The sequence below is a fragment of the Procambarus clarkii genome, chromosome 32 (assembly GCF_040958095.1).
Source record: "Procambarus clarkii isolate CNS0578487 chromosome 32, FALCON_Pclarkii_2.0, whole genome shotgun sequence".
In the NCBI taxonomy this organism is placed as follows: domain Eukaryota; kingdom Metazoa; phylum Arthropoda; class Malacostraca; order Decapoda; family Cambaridae; genus Procambarus; species Procambarus clarkii.
Genome location: NC_091181.1, coordinates 38,495,790 through 38,512,186, shown reverse-complemented (window position 1 = coordinate 38,512,186; position 16,397 = coordinate 38,495,790). Strand labels below are relative to the sequence as shown.

The following is a 16,397-nucleotide window of genomic DNA, read 5'->3' as shown; positions in this document are numbered from 1 at the left end:
CGTGTATGAAGTAAACAACAGTACCCAATGGGGCCAATCAGACCATTAGGTAGCAGAAACATACCACATAATGCGCTTTCATGTGTATAAAATCTCACATATTCCTACCTCCAGCGCTCAACACATACAATATATCCCTCGTCTGCTTATGTCGGTTAATTCATCCTTGATTGAAATGTCTTATATTTACATTTTATTGTTTTTGTGTTCTAGTTCGGCGGTGACTCGACACTTACCAAGTAAGTGATTTCAACATTTAGTTCCATCGACGTTGACTAACATGAAACCTCCTACCATGTGGTAGGAGGCTGCGAGATAGCCAGAGGCAGCGTGCTGGCGACGCCCAACACCACCACACACACATCATGATAACACTAATCTGAATTTACCTGAATTAACCGTCTCTCTTCCCGCTCTTATTTTCCTCAGGCTGCGTCAGTGAGAAGCCTAGCCGGGTGTCCCTGGCTCACTCAACGGTCCCTGTAGAGCCTTCACTGTTGGATTACACGTGTGTTCCTGTAGAGCCTTCACTGTTGGATTACACGTGTTCCTGTAGAGACTTCACTGTTGTATTACACGTGTGTTCCTGTAGAGACTTCACTGTTGTATTACACGTGTGTTCCTGTAGAGCCTTCACTGTTGTATTACACGTGTGCTCCTGTAGAGCCTTCACTGTTGTATTACACGTGTGCTCCTGTAGAGCCTTCACTGTTGTATTACACGTGTGTTCCTGTAGAGCCTTCACTGCTCCATTGCCATGTGTGTTACAGTTTGAGGGAGATAATATACTATCTATTATACTATCAGTTTGGGGGAATAATATACATATACTATGAGAAAATAAAAGAAGAAAACGTTTGAACCATTCTGGAGAGTGGCCATAGTAGAGGCTGACCATTATTGAGGGTGTTCATAATAGAGGGTTGTCATAATAGAGGGGTGGCCATTTTAGAGGGATGGCAACAGAAGAGAGTGGCCATTGTTGAAGGTGGTCATTGCAGAGGGTGATTATTATAGTTTGGTCTCTGTACAGGATAGCTATTGTAGAGGATGGCCACTGTAAAGGGTGTCCATTGTAGAGGGTGGCCACTGTAAAGGGTGGCCATTGTAGATGGTAGCCACTGTAGAGTGGCCCGCCAACACTACACTACAGCGGGCATAGCTCTCTCTTCCCTCAGCTGAGCTAATAAATAACTGTAGTTGAGACTCTTGTTATTGTAGAATACATATAGGCTCTCCTACTCTACTGACTCAACTCAACCATATACCAGAAGTGCGGGAAAACAACTTCTCTTCTCCCTTGAGAATCAGTTTTTAGGTAAATTGTGTGAAATCTCTGACTCTTAGGAAATATAATATTTTCCCACTTTCAAACAAAAACTGTAGCAAGGGCAGTAAGAAGGAGAGCTCGTACCCTTCAGGCGAGACTCACAGGATTTCTCATACTGTATCTTTCAGTATAAAAACAGTGTTGATTTTATGTCCTTCATGAGACATCATGGTTCATATCATGGTGGGGTGGGGTCCCGGAGCTCCCCAACACTGGGGTATATATACCCGAGACTGCCAGGGGCAGGATACAGTCTTGTGGAGCCGAGGAACAACACCACCACCACCGGAATCATGGTAACGTGATGGAGTCGTGTGGTGGTGCTGACGCTGACGGTGGTGGTTGTGGTGACCGTGATGGTGGTGATACTAGTGGTGACGGTGGTAGTGTTTACCTAACAGAGACTATCGGAAAGTGAGGTCTAACTCTTTAATGCCTGCCTGCCAGCCTCGTTGTACCGGTTGGGGTGTAGCCTAACTTTCCTGACGCTCGAGTTCTTCGAGAAGGCTACGGCCCTAACGGCGAGGATGACCGTGGCTTCAATTCACATTCCTTCAATTCGTTTGCGTTTCCACTTAACAAACTTCCCTTCACTTAAAAGAGGCTGACCTTATCCGCCTTGCCCATTCCACCTGAATATGTTGTGATCGTATCCAATCTTGTTTCTCTTTCCCTCTGGGATTGGGAGATTTAGTGCCCCTAGCCTATTCTCTTAGTTCAGCCATCTTAGCTCTAGCACTAATGTTGATGAAAACACTCTGCATATTTTCAATTATTATTTAGTGTTTCACAAGGTGTGGATTCCAGGCCGGTGTTGCATATTCCAGTTTTTTATTAACAGACTGATTAGGATGCCTTGAGACTGTCCCTATTTCGGTTTTTAATGGTGATGGTAGTGGCAGTGCTGGTAATATTGTTCGAGGTGGTATTACTGGTGGTAGTGGTAGTGGTGCTAGTGTTGGTGGTATTACTGGTGGGATGGAGGTGCTGGTGATGAATTAGAGGTGGTGTTGGTGATGGTGGTGGTGTGGATGGTGGTGGAGATGCTAGTGATTGTGGAGGTGCTGGTGGTGCTAGTGATGGTAATGAAGGTGGGGATGGAGGTGGTGTTGGTGGTGATGATGGTGATGATGGTAGTGCTAATGGAGGTGTTGGTGGTGGTGCTAGTGGAGGTGTTGGTGGTGGTGCTAGTGGAGGTGTTGGTGGTGCTAGTGGTGGGGAGGTGATGATGGTGGTAGTGCTTATATTCCTTCCTCACAAATATTAATAACAACATTTGGACTACATATTTCCACCCCATTGAAAATACATGGCACAGATGTATGATATATATTATATATGACAAATATATAACTATATAATTACGAAGATATATTATAACTTGTAGTAAAGGACAGCTGTTAATCTTGGTGAGTGACTTCTTTTAAAAGAGACCTCGCTCAGCTTCACTGTTTATAGAAAAGGCCATCATACAGGAAGCTGCCACCTCTACCTTAATAACAATTACAATAAAGTAAAACGCAGTGTTGTTTCGGATCTTGGTCTAAGAGCATTGCATAATTGTAGCCTCATGATCCTACATTACAACTTTTGACAAGAAGTTTATCGCCTAAACATTTACTGTAAACGGCCTGCCCAACTGTTCGGGTGAGCTGGACAAGACTTAGAGTGTCTCACGAGACAAAAGAAACTGTTCCATGGTGTCTCTGTTTTGTATTCCTTGGTACAAGCTACTGAACAGTATATTAAGTTCTCAGATGTTTGTTTATCATTTCATATAATTGTAAAATTAACAAATTGTGCATCGATAACTATGTAAAACTGTTATTATTACACATTATTTCCATAAGATGATCTACAATTGATGTGTCTTCCTACAGAGAGCGAGAGAGTTGGCGTCGCTGGTGGTCACGCTGTTAGCGGTGTGGCAGCCGTCAGCAGCACGACCCCAGCTCAGTGACATAGCCCATGAATCTATTTCGAGCGGTGTAGAGGGCACAGATCTCATCCTCGATGGCACATCAGCTGTAGACGTACGAGGAGGAGGAGTACCAGCTGTAGATGTCCCAGTGAATCCCCAGACATTGTCGGTGGACAGGACTGGTCTTATTGCGGGGTCACCTGAGGCTTCCAAAACTTTTATTGTTTCATCATTGCATAAGCCTCTTTTAAGTCATGAAAAATCTAGTAGTGGGGAATCTTCGTCTGGTGGAGGAGGCTTCCTGAACCTGTTGTCATCGCTCGTTAGTGGCAGCGCTGGAAGTGTATCACAAGTAAATAAGAACCCACTGAGTGCACTTGGGCTGGGGCAAGACACTCTCCAATCATTTGTTCAGTTAGCGTCTTCGTCTGCAGACGATATCGGTCGTGAAACTAATTTTGGACTAAGGCTTCTAGGAGATGAACTTGAATTTCAGGGTCAACAAAGACTGAAACACGCTCTTAGAGGTGTCCAGCAAGCAGGTCGCACGGTCGGGGCTGTTGGACAAAACACGTACCGTGGTGTGTTGCAAACAAAAGATTCTTTGGGCAACTTAGCAGCAGGAACAGTGCAGAACTTAGGAGAATTCGCTGACGACTCAGTCACGGCGTCATTTGATAAGGTCTCTGATACCCTCGGCGCATTTGGACGCCTTCTTCATGACCTGAAGACGGCATTCCTCAAGAGAATTATTGCACAGGCTGAAGCTGGTAAAGAACTGGTGGAGAACCAATCAAAGACGACTTCAGTAGCCGTCAAGGAGATACTTGACGATAAACGTGATACTGCGAGAGATAACATTCGCGCCATAACAGGATTAAAAAAGGAAATTAAATCGAAGCGGATATAAGTCTTCATGTCATCAGAAGATGAAATGAGGCTTTCAAAATATTAATGAGACGTCATTATTCATGCAACTGATGAGTATTTGGAATTTCACTTTACAATAACATATATATCCAATGTTAACACGAAATATAAACTAATTAAATTTAATTAACATTATGCAAACCTTTTTCTCTCTATTAGGCTCGTAAGGCCCATCCTGTAGAGTTATTAGGACCACAAAAGTACTTACCGACCAAGCTGCAAGTATTCTTTAGTCTACGACTCTGAGTGTATATATATACACCGTTAAAAGCGGCACACTTCCTGGTGTATATAATTCTATAAGCTGTATGCTCAAGTATACATATGTCAATAAGCTGTATTTCAGCTTTATGACGCCAGTTTGACCAACTCATAAAAATTGTTTATTGCAACATCAAATCTGGCAGAAGATATATATATATATATATATATATATATATATATATATATATATATATATATATATATATATATATATATATATATATATATATATATATATATATATATATATATATATATATATATATATATATATATATATATATACATTGTTATGTGAATCTGACTGTCTGCATATCTACTTCATTATAGATGTTAATATATAGACAAATTTATATTCCAAGAAATCTTAAAAAACAAAAAAAAATCACCTTTAGAGTTTTTAATTCCAAAATAAAAAAATATTACTTTATGCAAAATTCCGAAAATATTCTAAATAATTCTTTAACATTTTTGGAAGTGAGATTTAAAAATATGAATGAAAAAATATAACATTTTATGCTCATATTAATTAAATTCTAATAATAATATTTTTTATGTGATATTTCGATCCTTAGTTCTCACCTAATTTTAAATTTAATTTGATCATGATGAGTAGAAAAGTCATATAAATAGGGACATTAAAAAAAAGAAAAATCCAAATGTTGTTTAAAACTAATTTCCTTTGATTTGATTATGGACATTTTTTTTGTATTATAACAAGTTTTTCTACCTATTAGGCAACATATAGACAACGATACGTCAGTTCTTGCTAACTTTAGGGATTTGTTAGAATGGAATTATATGGGTTGTTATAGTGCTGACGTCAATTGACAATCGTCACAGTTTGTTGAGTACTTACCGGGAGGGGGGGGGGGTAGATTACAAAGAATAATCTCGGATTAATTTTTGGAGTACTCTGGACACAGACCGTACTGTGAGTCAGGTTTATATTTGACACCCTCCAGCCTAAACTATTAGTCAAATACTGACTTGTTGAGTTTAATAAGTCAGTATTTGACTTATATGTTGTGAGCCCAACGGCGACCTGTGTTGATGATGAGCTGGAAAATGACCTGCTTTTGCCTGGAATCAGTTAGCTGCACCGCTTTCAGTCTCCTGACTCAACGCGTTTAGTCTCCTGACTCAACACGTTCAGTCCCTTGGCATAGTGTGTTCCACTATTCACCACTGTGACTATATTTTCTAGTACACATAATATGTTTTTAATATTTAAATTCACGAAAGTGTAATATCAGCAGTATTAACATTAATGAGGAAATGTGTTGAAATTTAATATTAAAGCAAAATTGGCATTACAAGATATTCATGTACACCAAAACTGTAAACATTGCACCAAATAAAGATGAAAACAAACAAAAAAAATTACTTCATTTTATTTACTTACGTAAATAAATTTATGTGTTTTTGTGTTTATAATGAAGTCGAACAAGGGGGACCCATAGCCTCGGAGGAAACCACACATAACGCATTAGAGGGAATGTTTAGGTCCCCTCCAATACAGTTTCTGTGTGCTTTTCTCCTACCACCCCCTTCCTTTTGTGTTTTTTGTGCTTTATTCTGTATTTAAAGGTTACAAGATATACATTGGTTGATACAAAAAGTGCCTAAAGGTGCCTAAAGGTGCCTAAATTCTCTTGAAGCTCCTCCGCTTCCGGACAGGAACCGAGGATGCAGCAGGCATTTCCCCTCTGGATCGCCACATTGAGGCGCTGAAACAAAAAACTAGCAGCCCTTGAGTCTCTAGTGACGTCAATGAGTCTGGAGCCCAATTCCTTGAGAAATCCCAAGGCACTCTTGCCCCAGGGGGCATGCGTCTCAGACGCTATGGGAACAAAGGTGTATCGATCTTCCAGTTGCCTGTACTTGAGTGATTTTGCTGTTTCCCTGTGGTTGGCAGCCCCACCTGCTTGATCAGCACCGAAGTGCACATAGGTGTCAGCCAGGGTGGATACACATGTGTAATTCCACACCAACTGTTTGCCCCTTTTCCAAGGGTATATACTGATGCCATCAGGGCAAAGTGCGGGGTCATTCTGGTTTTGGTCCCCTAGGATGCAAGGTTCTCTCTCCGCTGGGCACTAAGCTGAGACGAGGCTCCTCTTGATGATGCCATTGACCACGTTGTGTCTTGCATGCCATCTCTTTGTGCTTCCGCAATGCAACCCATGCAGTCCATATTGGTCTGCTTCCACCCTGTTGCAAATACACTTGTATTCAGTGTGAATTGGGGCACCGAGGTGGAGGGCCACTGCTACACGAAGGAATTCTGACGTAGGATCTAGATCTGATTCTGACCTGGATCTAGACGCGTGCCCATTGCCGACATGGGTACTGCCAGGAGGAAGTCTCCTGCATGGGGGGCAAGCACTGCTCTGAGTGCATGCCCGTGTATTCATGCTGAATCACTCACAGTTTCAGGTAGGATATCTCTGACGAGGTCGTGCGATGCATGGGAGGAGGAAAGGAAGGCTGGTAGAGCAATCTGGGAGGCTGTGCGGACACCAAGGCCGCCGAGTCTTGCAGGGAGGGTTGCTTGCTCCCACTGAGAGTCGTCCAATGGCAGGTTTAAGACTTCCACCAGCATGAACCTCAGAAGGGTGTCATACTCAATATATATATATATATATATATATATATATATATATATATATATATATATATATATATATATATATATATATATATACATATATATATATATATATATATATATATATATATATATATATATATATATATATATATATATATATATATATATATAAACACACTACCGTGGATGTAACATTTCATTCCCCTTGGCCTATAGGTTCCTCGAGCACCCGTTCTCTGACGTGGGAGGCAGATGTTTCACCGATTGTACCATGGGTACAATCGGAGTAAATTGTGCAGTTAAGCGTGAAGACCGAGCTAACATGAATAAATGACACTGCAGAAGGCCTGTGAAAAAGTAAGAGATGTAAGCAAAAAAGAGAAGAGCTTTGTTGTAAAAACTCGATAAACTGTGATACACAGATTAGGTAAGCATTGTTTAACGATACAGAAATCAGGAAAGGTTTTAGTAAATCTGTGAACCTCATGAAGGTGTTCTAAGTGCATGTTATGGAAGGCACAAGGAGGGGGTATACTCCGCCGGAGAATCATAACAATTTAACCCATGTGTTTTCACCTCGGGAAAGTCCTTAATCGTGATGGAAATGCTGTTCTGCTACATTATTTCCCCAGCATCACTTGTGACTCAACACCTGTCAGGTTGGCAATTACGATAACCATTTCCTTTGCCCTTGACTAGCATGAATCTCGTGAAGATGTGAATGTAAGTTGTTGTTTTTTAAACGAAGATGAGGTAGTAAGATCAGGAGCGTCAGTGGCCGCCAGCCACTCAAATATTATCAGTCTTACACGGCTATTATTTTGTGTGTCGGCCGCTGGCCCACCTGTCCCCCAGCACGGGTGGCTGTCATGCCACGCACGGGTCATACTGTACAGCCTTCACTGCTGTATTAACACATGGAGGCGGAACCAAAGAACCTGGGCATCTTCTTGTACCCGCTCGATGCTAAATGTTCCCTAAGGTAATATTGGCCACTCTCCGCGCGGCATTACGGTACTTGAGGTGGCATTGCTCTGATTTCTCGTACCGCTGATGCTGACAGCATCACCCGACTGAGCTGACAGCCCGATTATGACTCGATACGATCCGTTGTTGTCGTACAGTGATCACCGCAGGTAGCGCTCTTCTTAATAAAATCCAAGATTCGTCACAAGTGAGTCGCAGTTTTTTTTAGTTTATTTATTAGGCAACGCATACCCTATCCTGTGAGCGGTAGTGGACCCCATACCCATCCTGTGAGCGGTAGTGGACCCCATACCCATCCTGTGAGCGGTAGTGGACCCCATACCCATCCTGTGAGCGGTAGTGGACCCCATACCCATCCTGTGAGTGGTAGTGGACCCCATACCCATCCTGTGAGCGGTAGTGGACCCCATACCCATCCTGTGAGCGGTAGTGGACCCCATACCCATCCTGTGAGCGGTAGTGGACCCCATACCCATCCTGTGAGCGGTAGTGGACCCCATACCCATCCTGTGAGCGGTAGTGGACCCCATACCCTATCCTGTGAGTGGTAGTGGACCCCATACCCATCCTGTGAGCGGTAGTGGACCCCATACCCATCCTGTGAGCGGTAGTGGACCCCATACCCATCCTGTGAGTGGTAGTGGACCCCATATCCATCCTGTGAGCGGTAGTGGACCCCATACCCATCCTGTGAGCAGTAGTCGACCCCATACCCTGTGAGCAGTAGTGGGAAAGGATACACAGCCACATAATGGTCTCCGAAACTGAACCAATTTTTTTTTAGCCAAGCAAATTGCATCATTTAGGAGTTATTTACATAATTTAACATGAATAAATCACTAGTATCTTCATGGTTTACCAAACTAACGTCTCCGTGACCTCAAGAGGCTCTAACATAAAGAGTAAGAGTGTTATTTGAACCAATTACATCCAATTTACATTTTCCAACCGTGCACTCCACATTCCATCCAGCGGGCGACGGTGTACAATCACCCGCATGAAATACCTACACTACTAGGTACACTCACAATAAACGAACTATCAAACGAATCTTAAAGGACACTTTATGTAAAAACTCTCCACCTTTCATATTAACTTAAGTTCAATAAAAGCAGGGTAAAAGGTCTAGGCAATAGAATTGATGTCCTTCAGAGGAACCCTAGTCCAGACCAACCTTGAGGGGAGGAGGGTCTGGGATTCCTTGCGGCGGGATGGGTGGAACAGGGAGGGAGGGGACCCTGAGCAGGTCGACACGAGGGTATATATATAGTGAGACTGGAAGGGGCAGGAGACACCCTGTGTGGAGACTTACAGGCGCACGACGTCCACCTCAAGCAATGGTAACGCTCATGTCTGCGGTGGTGGTAATGGTGTGCACAGTCCTGGTGGTAGTGCTGGTGGTGATGGTGATATTCTCGGGGGCTGGTATAGTGGTAGTGTTGGTGGTGGTGCGGGTGGTGTCGTTGAAGGTGATGGTGATGAAAACTGACACCTCTTCCTACACCACTTTTTTTTCATCTCATATTTACATGATGTTTCTCGGTGTTGGTAAGTGAAGCGATGTTTGCCTTGTTTCCCTACTGGTGAGCTTGGCCTGGTGATGTTTATACTGAAGATTTTTTTTCAGGATGTGATGTTTATTTACAGATGGTGTCAGCCTAATGGTGATATTTGTCGCCGAGATGTTTACTTGAAGATTGGAATTTCGCCGTGTGGTGATGCATTCTTACTTTCATTTGTGGTGAGGTTAACATTGTGGAATTGATAACCTCTTGGTGGTGTTGAGTTGACGATAATATTGACCTTTTGTAAAGTGTGTTGCCTTTATGATGTAATTTATGACTTTGAAGTCTGTTGATGTGGACTTGCTAATAATGTGTACCTGAATATGTTGGAATAAGTATGTTAATGTTGGCATGATTATGTTGACTTCCTGATAGTAATGGGAATGTCTCTATTGAGGTTGCTCGTTCCTCTGTTCCAGCCCCGTTACCGTGACTCGTTCTTCTGTTCCAGCCCCGTTACTGTGACTCGTTCCTCTATTCCAGTCGCGTTACTGTGATTCTCGTTCCTCTGTTCCAGCCCCGTTACTGTGATTCGTTATTCTGTTCCAGTCCCGTTACTGTGACTCGTTCCTTTGTTCCAGCCCCGTTACCGTGACTCGTTATTCTGTTCCAGTCCCGTTACTGTGACTCGTTCCTTTGTTCCAGCCCCGTTACTGTTTACTCGTTAATCTGCTCCAGCCCCGTTACTGTGACTCGTTCCTCTATTCCAGCTCCGTTACTGTGACTCGTTCCTTTGTACCAGCCCCGTTACTGTGACTCGTTAATCTGTTCCAGCCCCGTTACTGTCACTCGTTCCTCTATTCCAGCTCCGTTACTGTGATTCGTTAATCTGTTCCAGCCCCGTTACTGTGACTCGTTCCTCTATTCCAGCTCCGTTACTGTGACTCGTTCCTCTGTTCCAGCCCCGTTACTGTGGCATGTTTCACAGTTCTGGCCCCGTTACTGTGGCATATTTCTCCTTTTCAGCCCCGGTGTGTGCGTGCGTGTGTGTGAGAGTGCGAGTGCGTGTGAGTGCGTGCACGTGCGTGTGAGTGCGTGCACGTGCGTGTGAGTGCGTGTGCATGTGGGAGTTGCGTCCGTTATCAGCATGACCCAGGAAGTGCGTCAAGGAGGTAACGGCAGGACTTGTTGGTGACCTTAGGTGATGCTGATCTCGGGCTGATACTTGCCAATATCCAATTATTTTCCCCCATTAATGTTTAGTCACGACAATTAGTGTCGTGTGTGTGTGTGTGTGTGTGTGTGTGTGTGTGTGTGTGTGTGTGTGTGTGTGTGTGTGTGTGTGTGTGTGTGTGTGTGTGTGTGTGTGTGTGTGTGTGTGTGTGTGTGTGTGTGTGTGTGTGTGTGTGTGTGTGTGTGTGTGTGTGTGTGTGTGTGTGTGTGTGTGTGTGTGTGTGTGTGTGTGTGTGTGTGTGTGTGTGTGTGCGTGTGTACTCACCTATTAGTGCCGCAGAGTCGAGCTCTGGCTCTTGGACCCCGCTTTTCTAGCCGAAGATTGTCTAATGAAATATGACTCCTGACCTATTTCCTTATCATACCAGCCTTTCAAGTTGTCTCAGCATCGATCCTTGAGGCACCCCGCTTGTTACTCTACGCCAGCCGCCTCCTCACCCCCTCACTGTCACTCTCTGACATCTCCTGTCTGTTAGGTAATTCCGTATCCATGTCAGTGCGTTTCCGTCTACTCCTGTCTGCCTTTCAAGTTACCTCCTGTGTGGTACTGCATCAAATGGTGTTCGATACGGTACGACAGGCGACAGGGGAATTGCGTAGGTAATTGCACGTTGATCAGTCCAGCAACCAGGAGGCCTGGTCGACGACCGGGCCGCGGGGACGCTAAGCCCCGGAAGCACCTCTAGGTAACCTCAAGGTAAGGTATGTACTCCAGCTTTTATTTAAGGGTCGATAAGGGCAGAAAATGTGGCAAACTATCTGTAAACTCATCTTCTGGTGTACGGTTTAGTCTTCAAATTTAATCCTTTAGATAGACCTAAAGATAGTGTAATCCTAAAGATAGCGTGTAGATCCTTTAGTCTTCAGATCTACACACGTTACTGTGACTCATCGTCTGCTTATTTCTATATACTTTTCTCAGACACAAAACAGTAATTCTATCCTTGTATGGTTAGCACAGGAAGTTGTCAATGTAAACTCGGCCGTTTGTTAAGGCATCCTGACGAATGTTTGCAGTTTAGTAACATTAATATGGTTAAATAGAAAAAAATGATCACGTGAAAGTTAACTATAGGCGGCCTGCCAACAGCTATTGAGACTGCTCTGATGGGCTGAACGTGTAGTTCAGAGTGTCCAACAACACAGAAATCTGTTCCAGTCTCTCGATATTTTATTCCGTGACAAAAAGTTATTCAACAGTATATTTAAATTCTCAGATCTCTGTCTATTTCACGTAATTTTAAAATTGCACAAATTGTGCATCAATAAATGTACAAAATGTTTATTATTACACATATTTCCATAAGATGATCTACAACTGACTTGTCTTCCTACAGAGAGCGAGAGTGTTGGCATCGGTGGTGGTGGCGCTGTTAGCGGTGTGGCAGCCGTCGGCAGCACGACCCCAGACCTCCCAACCCAGTGACATCGCCCATGTCCCCATCTCGAGCGGTGTAGAGGGCCCAGATCTCATCCTCGATGGCACACCAATTGTAGACGTGCGAGTAGGAGGAGTACCAGCTGTAGATGTCCCAGTGAATCCCCAGACATTGTCGGTGCACAAAAGGATTGGTCGTAGCGCCTTTCCAGGCTCTTCTGGATTATCTGCGGGAGACCCTGGTCCAAACTTCGGCCAGAATTTACCTGCCTTATCCGATGGAGGAACAGGATCTTCTGGATTTACAGTACAATCTGATGCTGTCTTTGGAGCTGCATCAAGCGGATTTCCAGGTGGATCTGGCATTGGATCAGGTGGATTCGGCGGAGGATCAAGTGAACTTACTGGTGCTGGCTTCGGGGCAGGATCAGCTGGTTTCTCGGGAGAGTTTGGGGCCGGGAGTGCAGCGCCCTCAGCAGTTTTGTCTGATGCTGGCACTGGAGGCGGTATTTCTTTAGGGTCAGCTGTATCAGGTAGTTCCGGCACTTTCGGTACGCAGGACATTGACGTTCCTATTTCTAGTCAAGGAAGCTTACGAGTTGAAGTCCCTTCACCGGGAGCTTCCGTAAAGGTAGATGTTGATTCTTTTGCTAATCTTCCACAGAGTAGTGGAGAAGGTGCCCTAGGAAAGTTCGTCGGTATTTTAAAACAAGGAGGATCTAGTGGTAGTGGGCAGTCTTCGTCTGGTGGAGGAGGAATCCTGAATGTGTTGTCATCGCTGCTTAGTGGCAGCGCTGGAAGTGTAACGCAAGTAAATAAGAACCCACTAAGTGCACTTGGGCTGGGGCAGGACACTCTCCAATCATTTGTTCAGATAGCCTCTTCGTCTGCAGACGACATCGCTCGTGAAACCAATTTTGGACTGAGGCTTCTAGGAGATGAAGTTGAGTTTCAGGGTCAACAAAGACTAAAACACGCTCTTAGAGGTGTCCAGCAAGCAGGTCGCACGGCCGGGGTTGTTGGACAAAACACGTACCGTGGTGTGTTGCAAACAAAAGATTCTTTGGGCAGCTTAGCATCAGGAACAGTGCAGAACTTAGGAGAATTTGCTGACGACTCAGTCACGGCGTCGTTTGACAAGGTCTCTGATACCCTCGGCGCATTTGGACGCCTTCTTCATGACGTGAAAACGGCATTCTTTAAAAATATTATCGCACATGCTGAAGCTGGACAAGAACTGGTGGATAACCAGTCCAAGACGACTTCAGGAGCCGTCGAGGAGATACTTGACGATAAACGTAATATTGCGAGAGACAACATTCGCGCCATAACAGGATTAAAAAAAGAAATTAAATCGAAGAGAATATAAGTCCTTATTAGACCAGTTTGAGCAACTCAATAAATAATATTTGAATAAGCAATACCGGACTTTACAGAAATAGTAGGGGCAGTTAGTCTGCATTAGCGTGTCTGTTTCAAGACATGTGTTAAAGTATTGATTTTTTAATCTAAGTGAAAAGAAACTAATATATAGTTAGAACCTATAATAACTTGGTAGAAGAAACTACCGCTGGCGTGCTGGTCAGTGATTGAGGGAAGGTAACCAGCTTTCAGTCTTGGCTCGTCCATCCTCCACTCAATACGAAAGAAGCATTCGCCAATTTTAACTTACTGCGTATTCAAAGCTTAAACTTTTTCACATATAGGAAACTATTATTATTTCCTGGACTGTGTTGAATAGCTAGACCAAACTTAGGCTAGGTTAGGCAACTATTGGTATTTGCAGTACGTGGATAAAGCGGTTTACAGACGTGTGATTCATGCTCGGGACGTGAACGAAGCAGTGCTCGAGAAAAACAGTTGTGTAAAGTGTTTGTTATTCATAAGAGGAGTTTGGTGGCTGATGACAGCATTTGGCGTTTGGACAGATTGAGGAGGGGACTGCCAGCGGCTTTCAAAGTCTAGTTCAAGACGCTTCTCACCAGCAGGAGGACCTAACCTGAGGCTTCAGCCACACTCTACACCTCTCACCAGCAGGAGGAGACCCCCAGCCACACTCTACACCTCTCACCAGCAGCAGGAGACCCCCAGCCACACTCTACACCTCTCACCAGCAGGAGGAGACCCCCAGCCACACTACACCTCTCACCAGCAGGAGAGGCTACTAGTCACACTCGACGTTTATTATCCTGCAGGAGGGGACAGCTAGCCACAGTGGACGCCAGGAACTAGCTGCCCCGCTCCAGCAGGAGGTGGACACGCAACACAAGAGGCTGGGTCGTCGCTGGTGGACAAGCCAGACACCTCCCGCAACGTGCATGTTACTCACGAGGGCAAAGATGGTTAAGATTAACCGAATGGCTGGGAAATGGCCGACAACTTGCTGTGGTTCACAGTGTTGATACGCGCCTCGTACATCCCAGATATAAACTATTTCCCAAGAGTCCAGTTTGCTGTGCCGGGACTGGAGACATCTCCCGTCACGCAGGGTGCAGTCGCACCTCCACAGATCTCCAGTATCAGCTCTTGATACCGGTAATGGCTCAAAAGGGCCACCACTTACGGGCTATTCATGCCCGTGTCATCTTTTGGGTGGCTTAATCTTCATCAATCAATCAATCTGCTGTGCCGGATACTGTCACCCTGCTCATCGCTGTGTAATAAAGCTGCTGTATTTTTACTGATATTGTATTTCTTATCCCTTAGCACTGAATACAACAAGAACAAGAATCAGAGACGCATTGTTATTAAGAACGACCAGACATGTAATGGCCAGCTCAGGACACTTAGGAACTGGTAAATTCTTATTGTTATCAGTTCTGGGCTGTACGGTAATGCAGCCACACTATTCCTTCCCGGTATATCTTATATCTATAAGCGAGACTATAATATATAGTCTATCTCAAGCGGGAGGCCAGATACTTGGAGCTATCATCACACAACTTTGCAGGGTAACCAGAGAGACAGACGTGACCAACATTGGTCGTGGTCAGCCCCGTTACTCCCATGGCGACTGCTATGAGAAGGAAAGGCGGAGCTAGGGAGCTGTTGCTCAACCCTGTAAACGCAACTAGTTGTGTACACACCCACCCGCTCACCATACACATACACAAACATACCCACATGGACATGCAAATATAGGTTCCAAGGCTCCCTTCTGGAAACACAAATATTTAATTCCCTCAAAGGTATAATATACGACCACCAACTCTCAAATGAAAACAAATTTTGAATTTATTTCAAAATTGGGAAATTTTCGTACTCAGTACTCATTTAACTCGTTGTTTGTATATTAACTAACTGTACCTGGTTCAGTGTGAGTATATCGTAACCAATGATACGTTTTGAAATGAGAGATTATCATTCATATTCATCCGGCTGGCCGAAACGCTTTGCGTAATAATGGCTTTAGGCATTGTATGTACTAGCTCTATCTATAAATTCATCAATATTTGTATCACCCCTTGTATGTATGTACTTTACCTAAATAAACATTTGAATTTTGAATTTGAATTCATGTTCCTTTGTGATAAATGTTCGTTCCAAGGTGAAGTTACACAAACTGGAGGAACTATGATCTACAGCCTAGTAACACATTTTTTACCGATAAAAATATCAGAACAGGTTTTGGTGAATCTGTTTACCTCATAAACAGGCGGATGTTATCAAAGGCACGGGTAGGGGTACACTTCGACGGTGAAGCATATCAATGTGTTCGCCTCTGGAGAGGCCTTCTGATGGTAATGCTATACCGGTTCCAAAACAATTCTGCAACAGTTGTGACTCGGCAGATAATTACAATAATCATTACCTTCTGTCTTTGACTGGCGCGAATCTTGTACAGATGTTATTAATATTTTTGTAATGGGTTTGAACTAGTAAAACTGAAATGTTCCTTGCAACCTACATTGCATGACAATAAAATATTACTTGTTTCTTTGTCGCGTTAATTGTAAGTGATTCTCTGTTCATCTTGATTGCACTCAACTCATATTAGTGACATGACTGTGACGTGCTTATCTGAGTCAAGCTAGATATAATAAAATAATCAACGATGTAGTTTGAATTTGTCTCCTGTGGATCTCATCCCATATATTGGCCTCCGAATGTATGCTAGAACTGATGAGTTAGGCAAAGCATGAGTTCTTAAATAGGGAGATGATTACCATCTTGGATTGTCTAAAAGCAGCCTGAGAGCAGCAATACCGAGAACTGAAACAAAATCTAGTTTACCT

General features: G+C 43.8%; 1 protein-coding gene across 1 annotated transcript; it reads left to right on the top strand.

The window, feature by feature from the left end:
• Positions 1–1,473: 1,473 nt before the first annotated feature.
• Positions 1,474–14,153, top strand: LOC123759546 (uncharacterized). Its single transcript, XM_069334915.1, has 4 exons — positions 1,474–1,626; positions 3,211–4,151; positions 9,317–9,386; positions 12,122–14,153. Exons 1-4 carry the CDS (start codon positions 1,480–1,482, stop codon positions 13,529–13,531), a joined length of 2,568 nt encoding a protein of 855 aa, XP_069191016.1. The 5' UTR covers positions 1,474–1,479; the 3' UTR covers positions 13,532–14,153.
• The last annotated feature ends 2,244 nt before the right edge of the window (positions 14,154–16,397 follow it).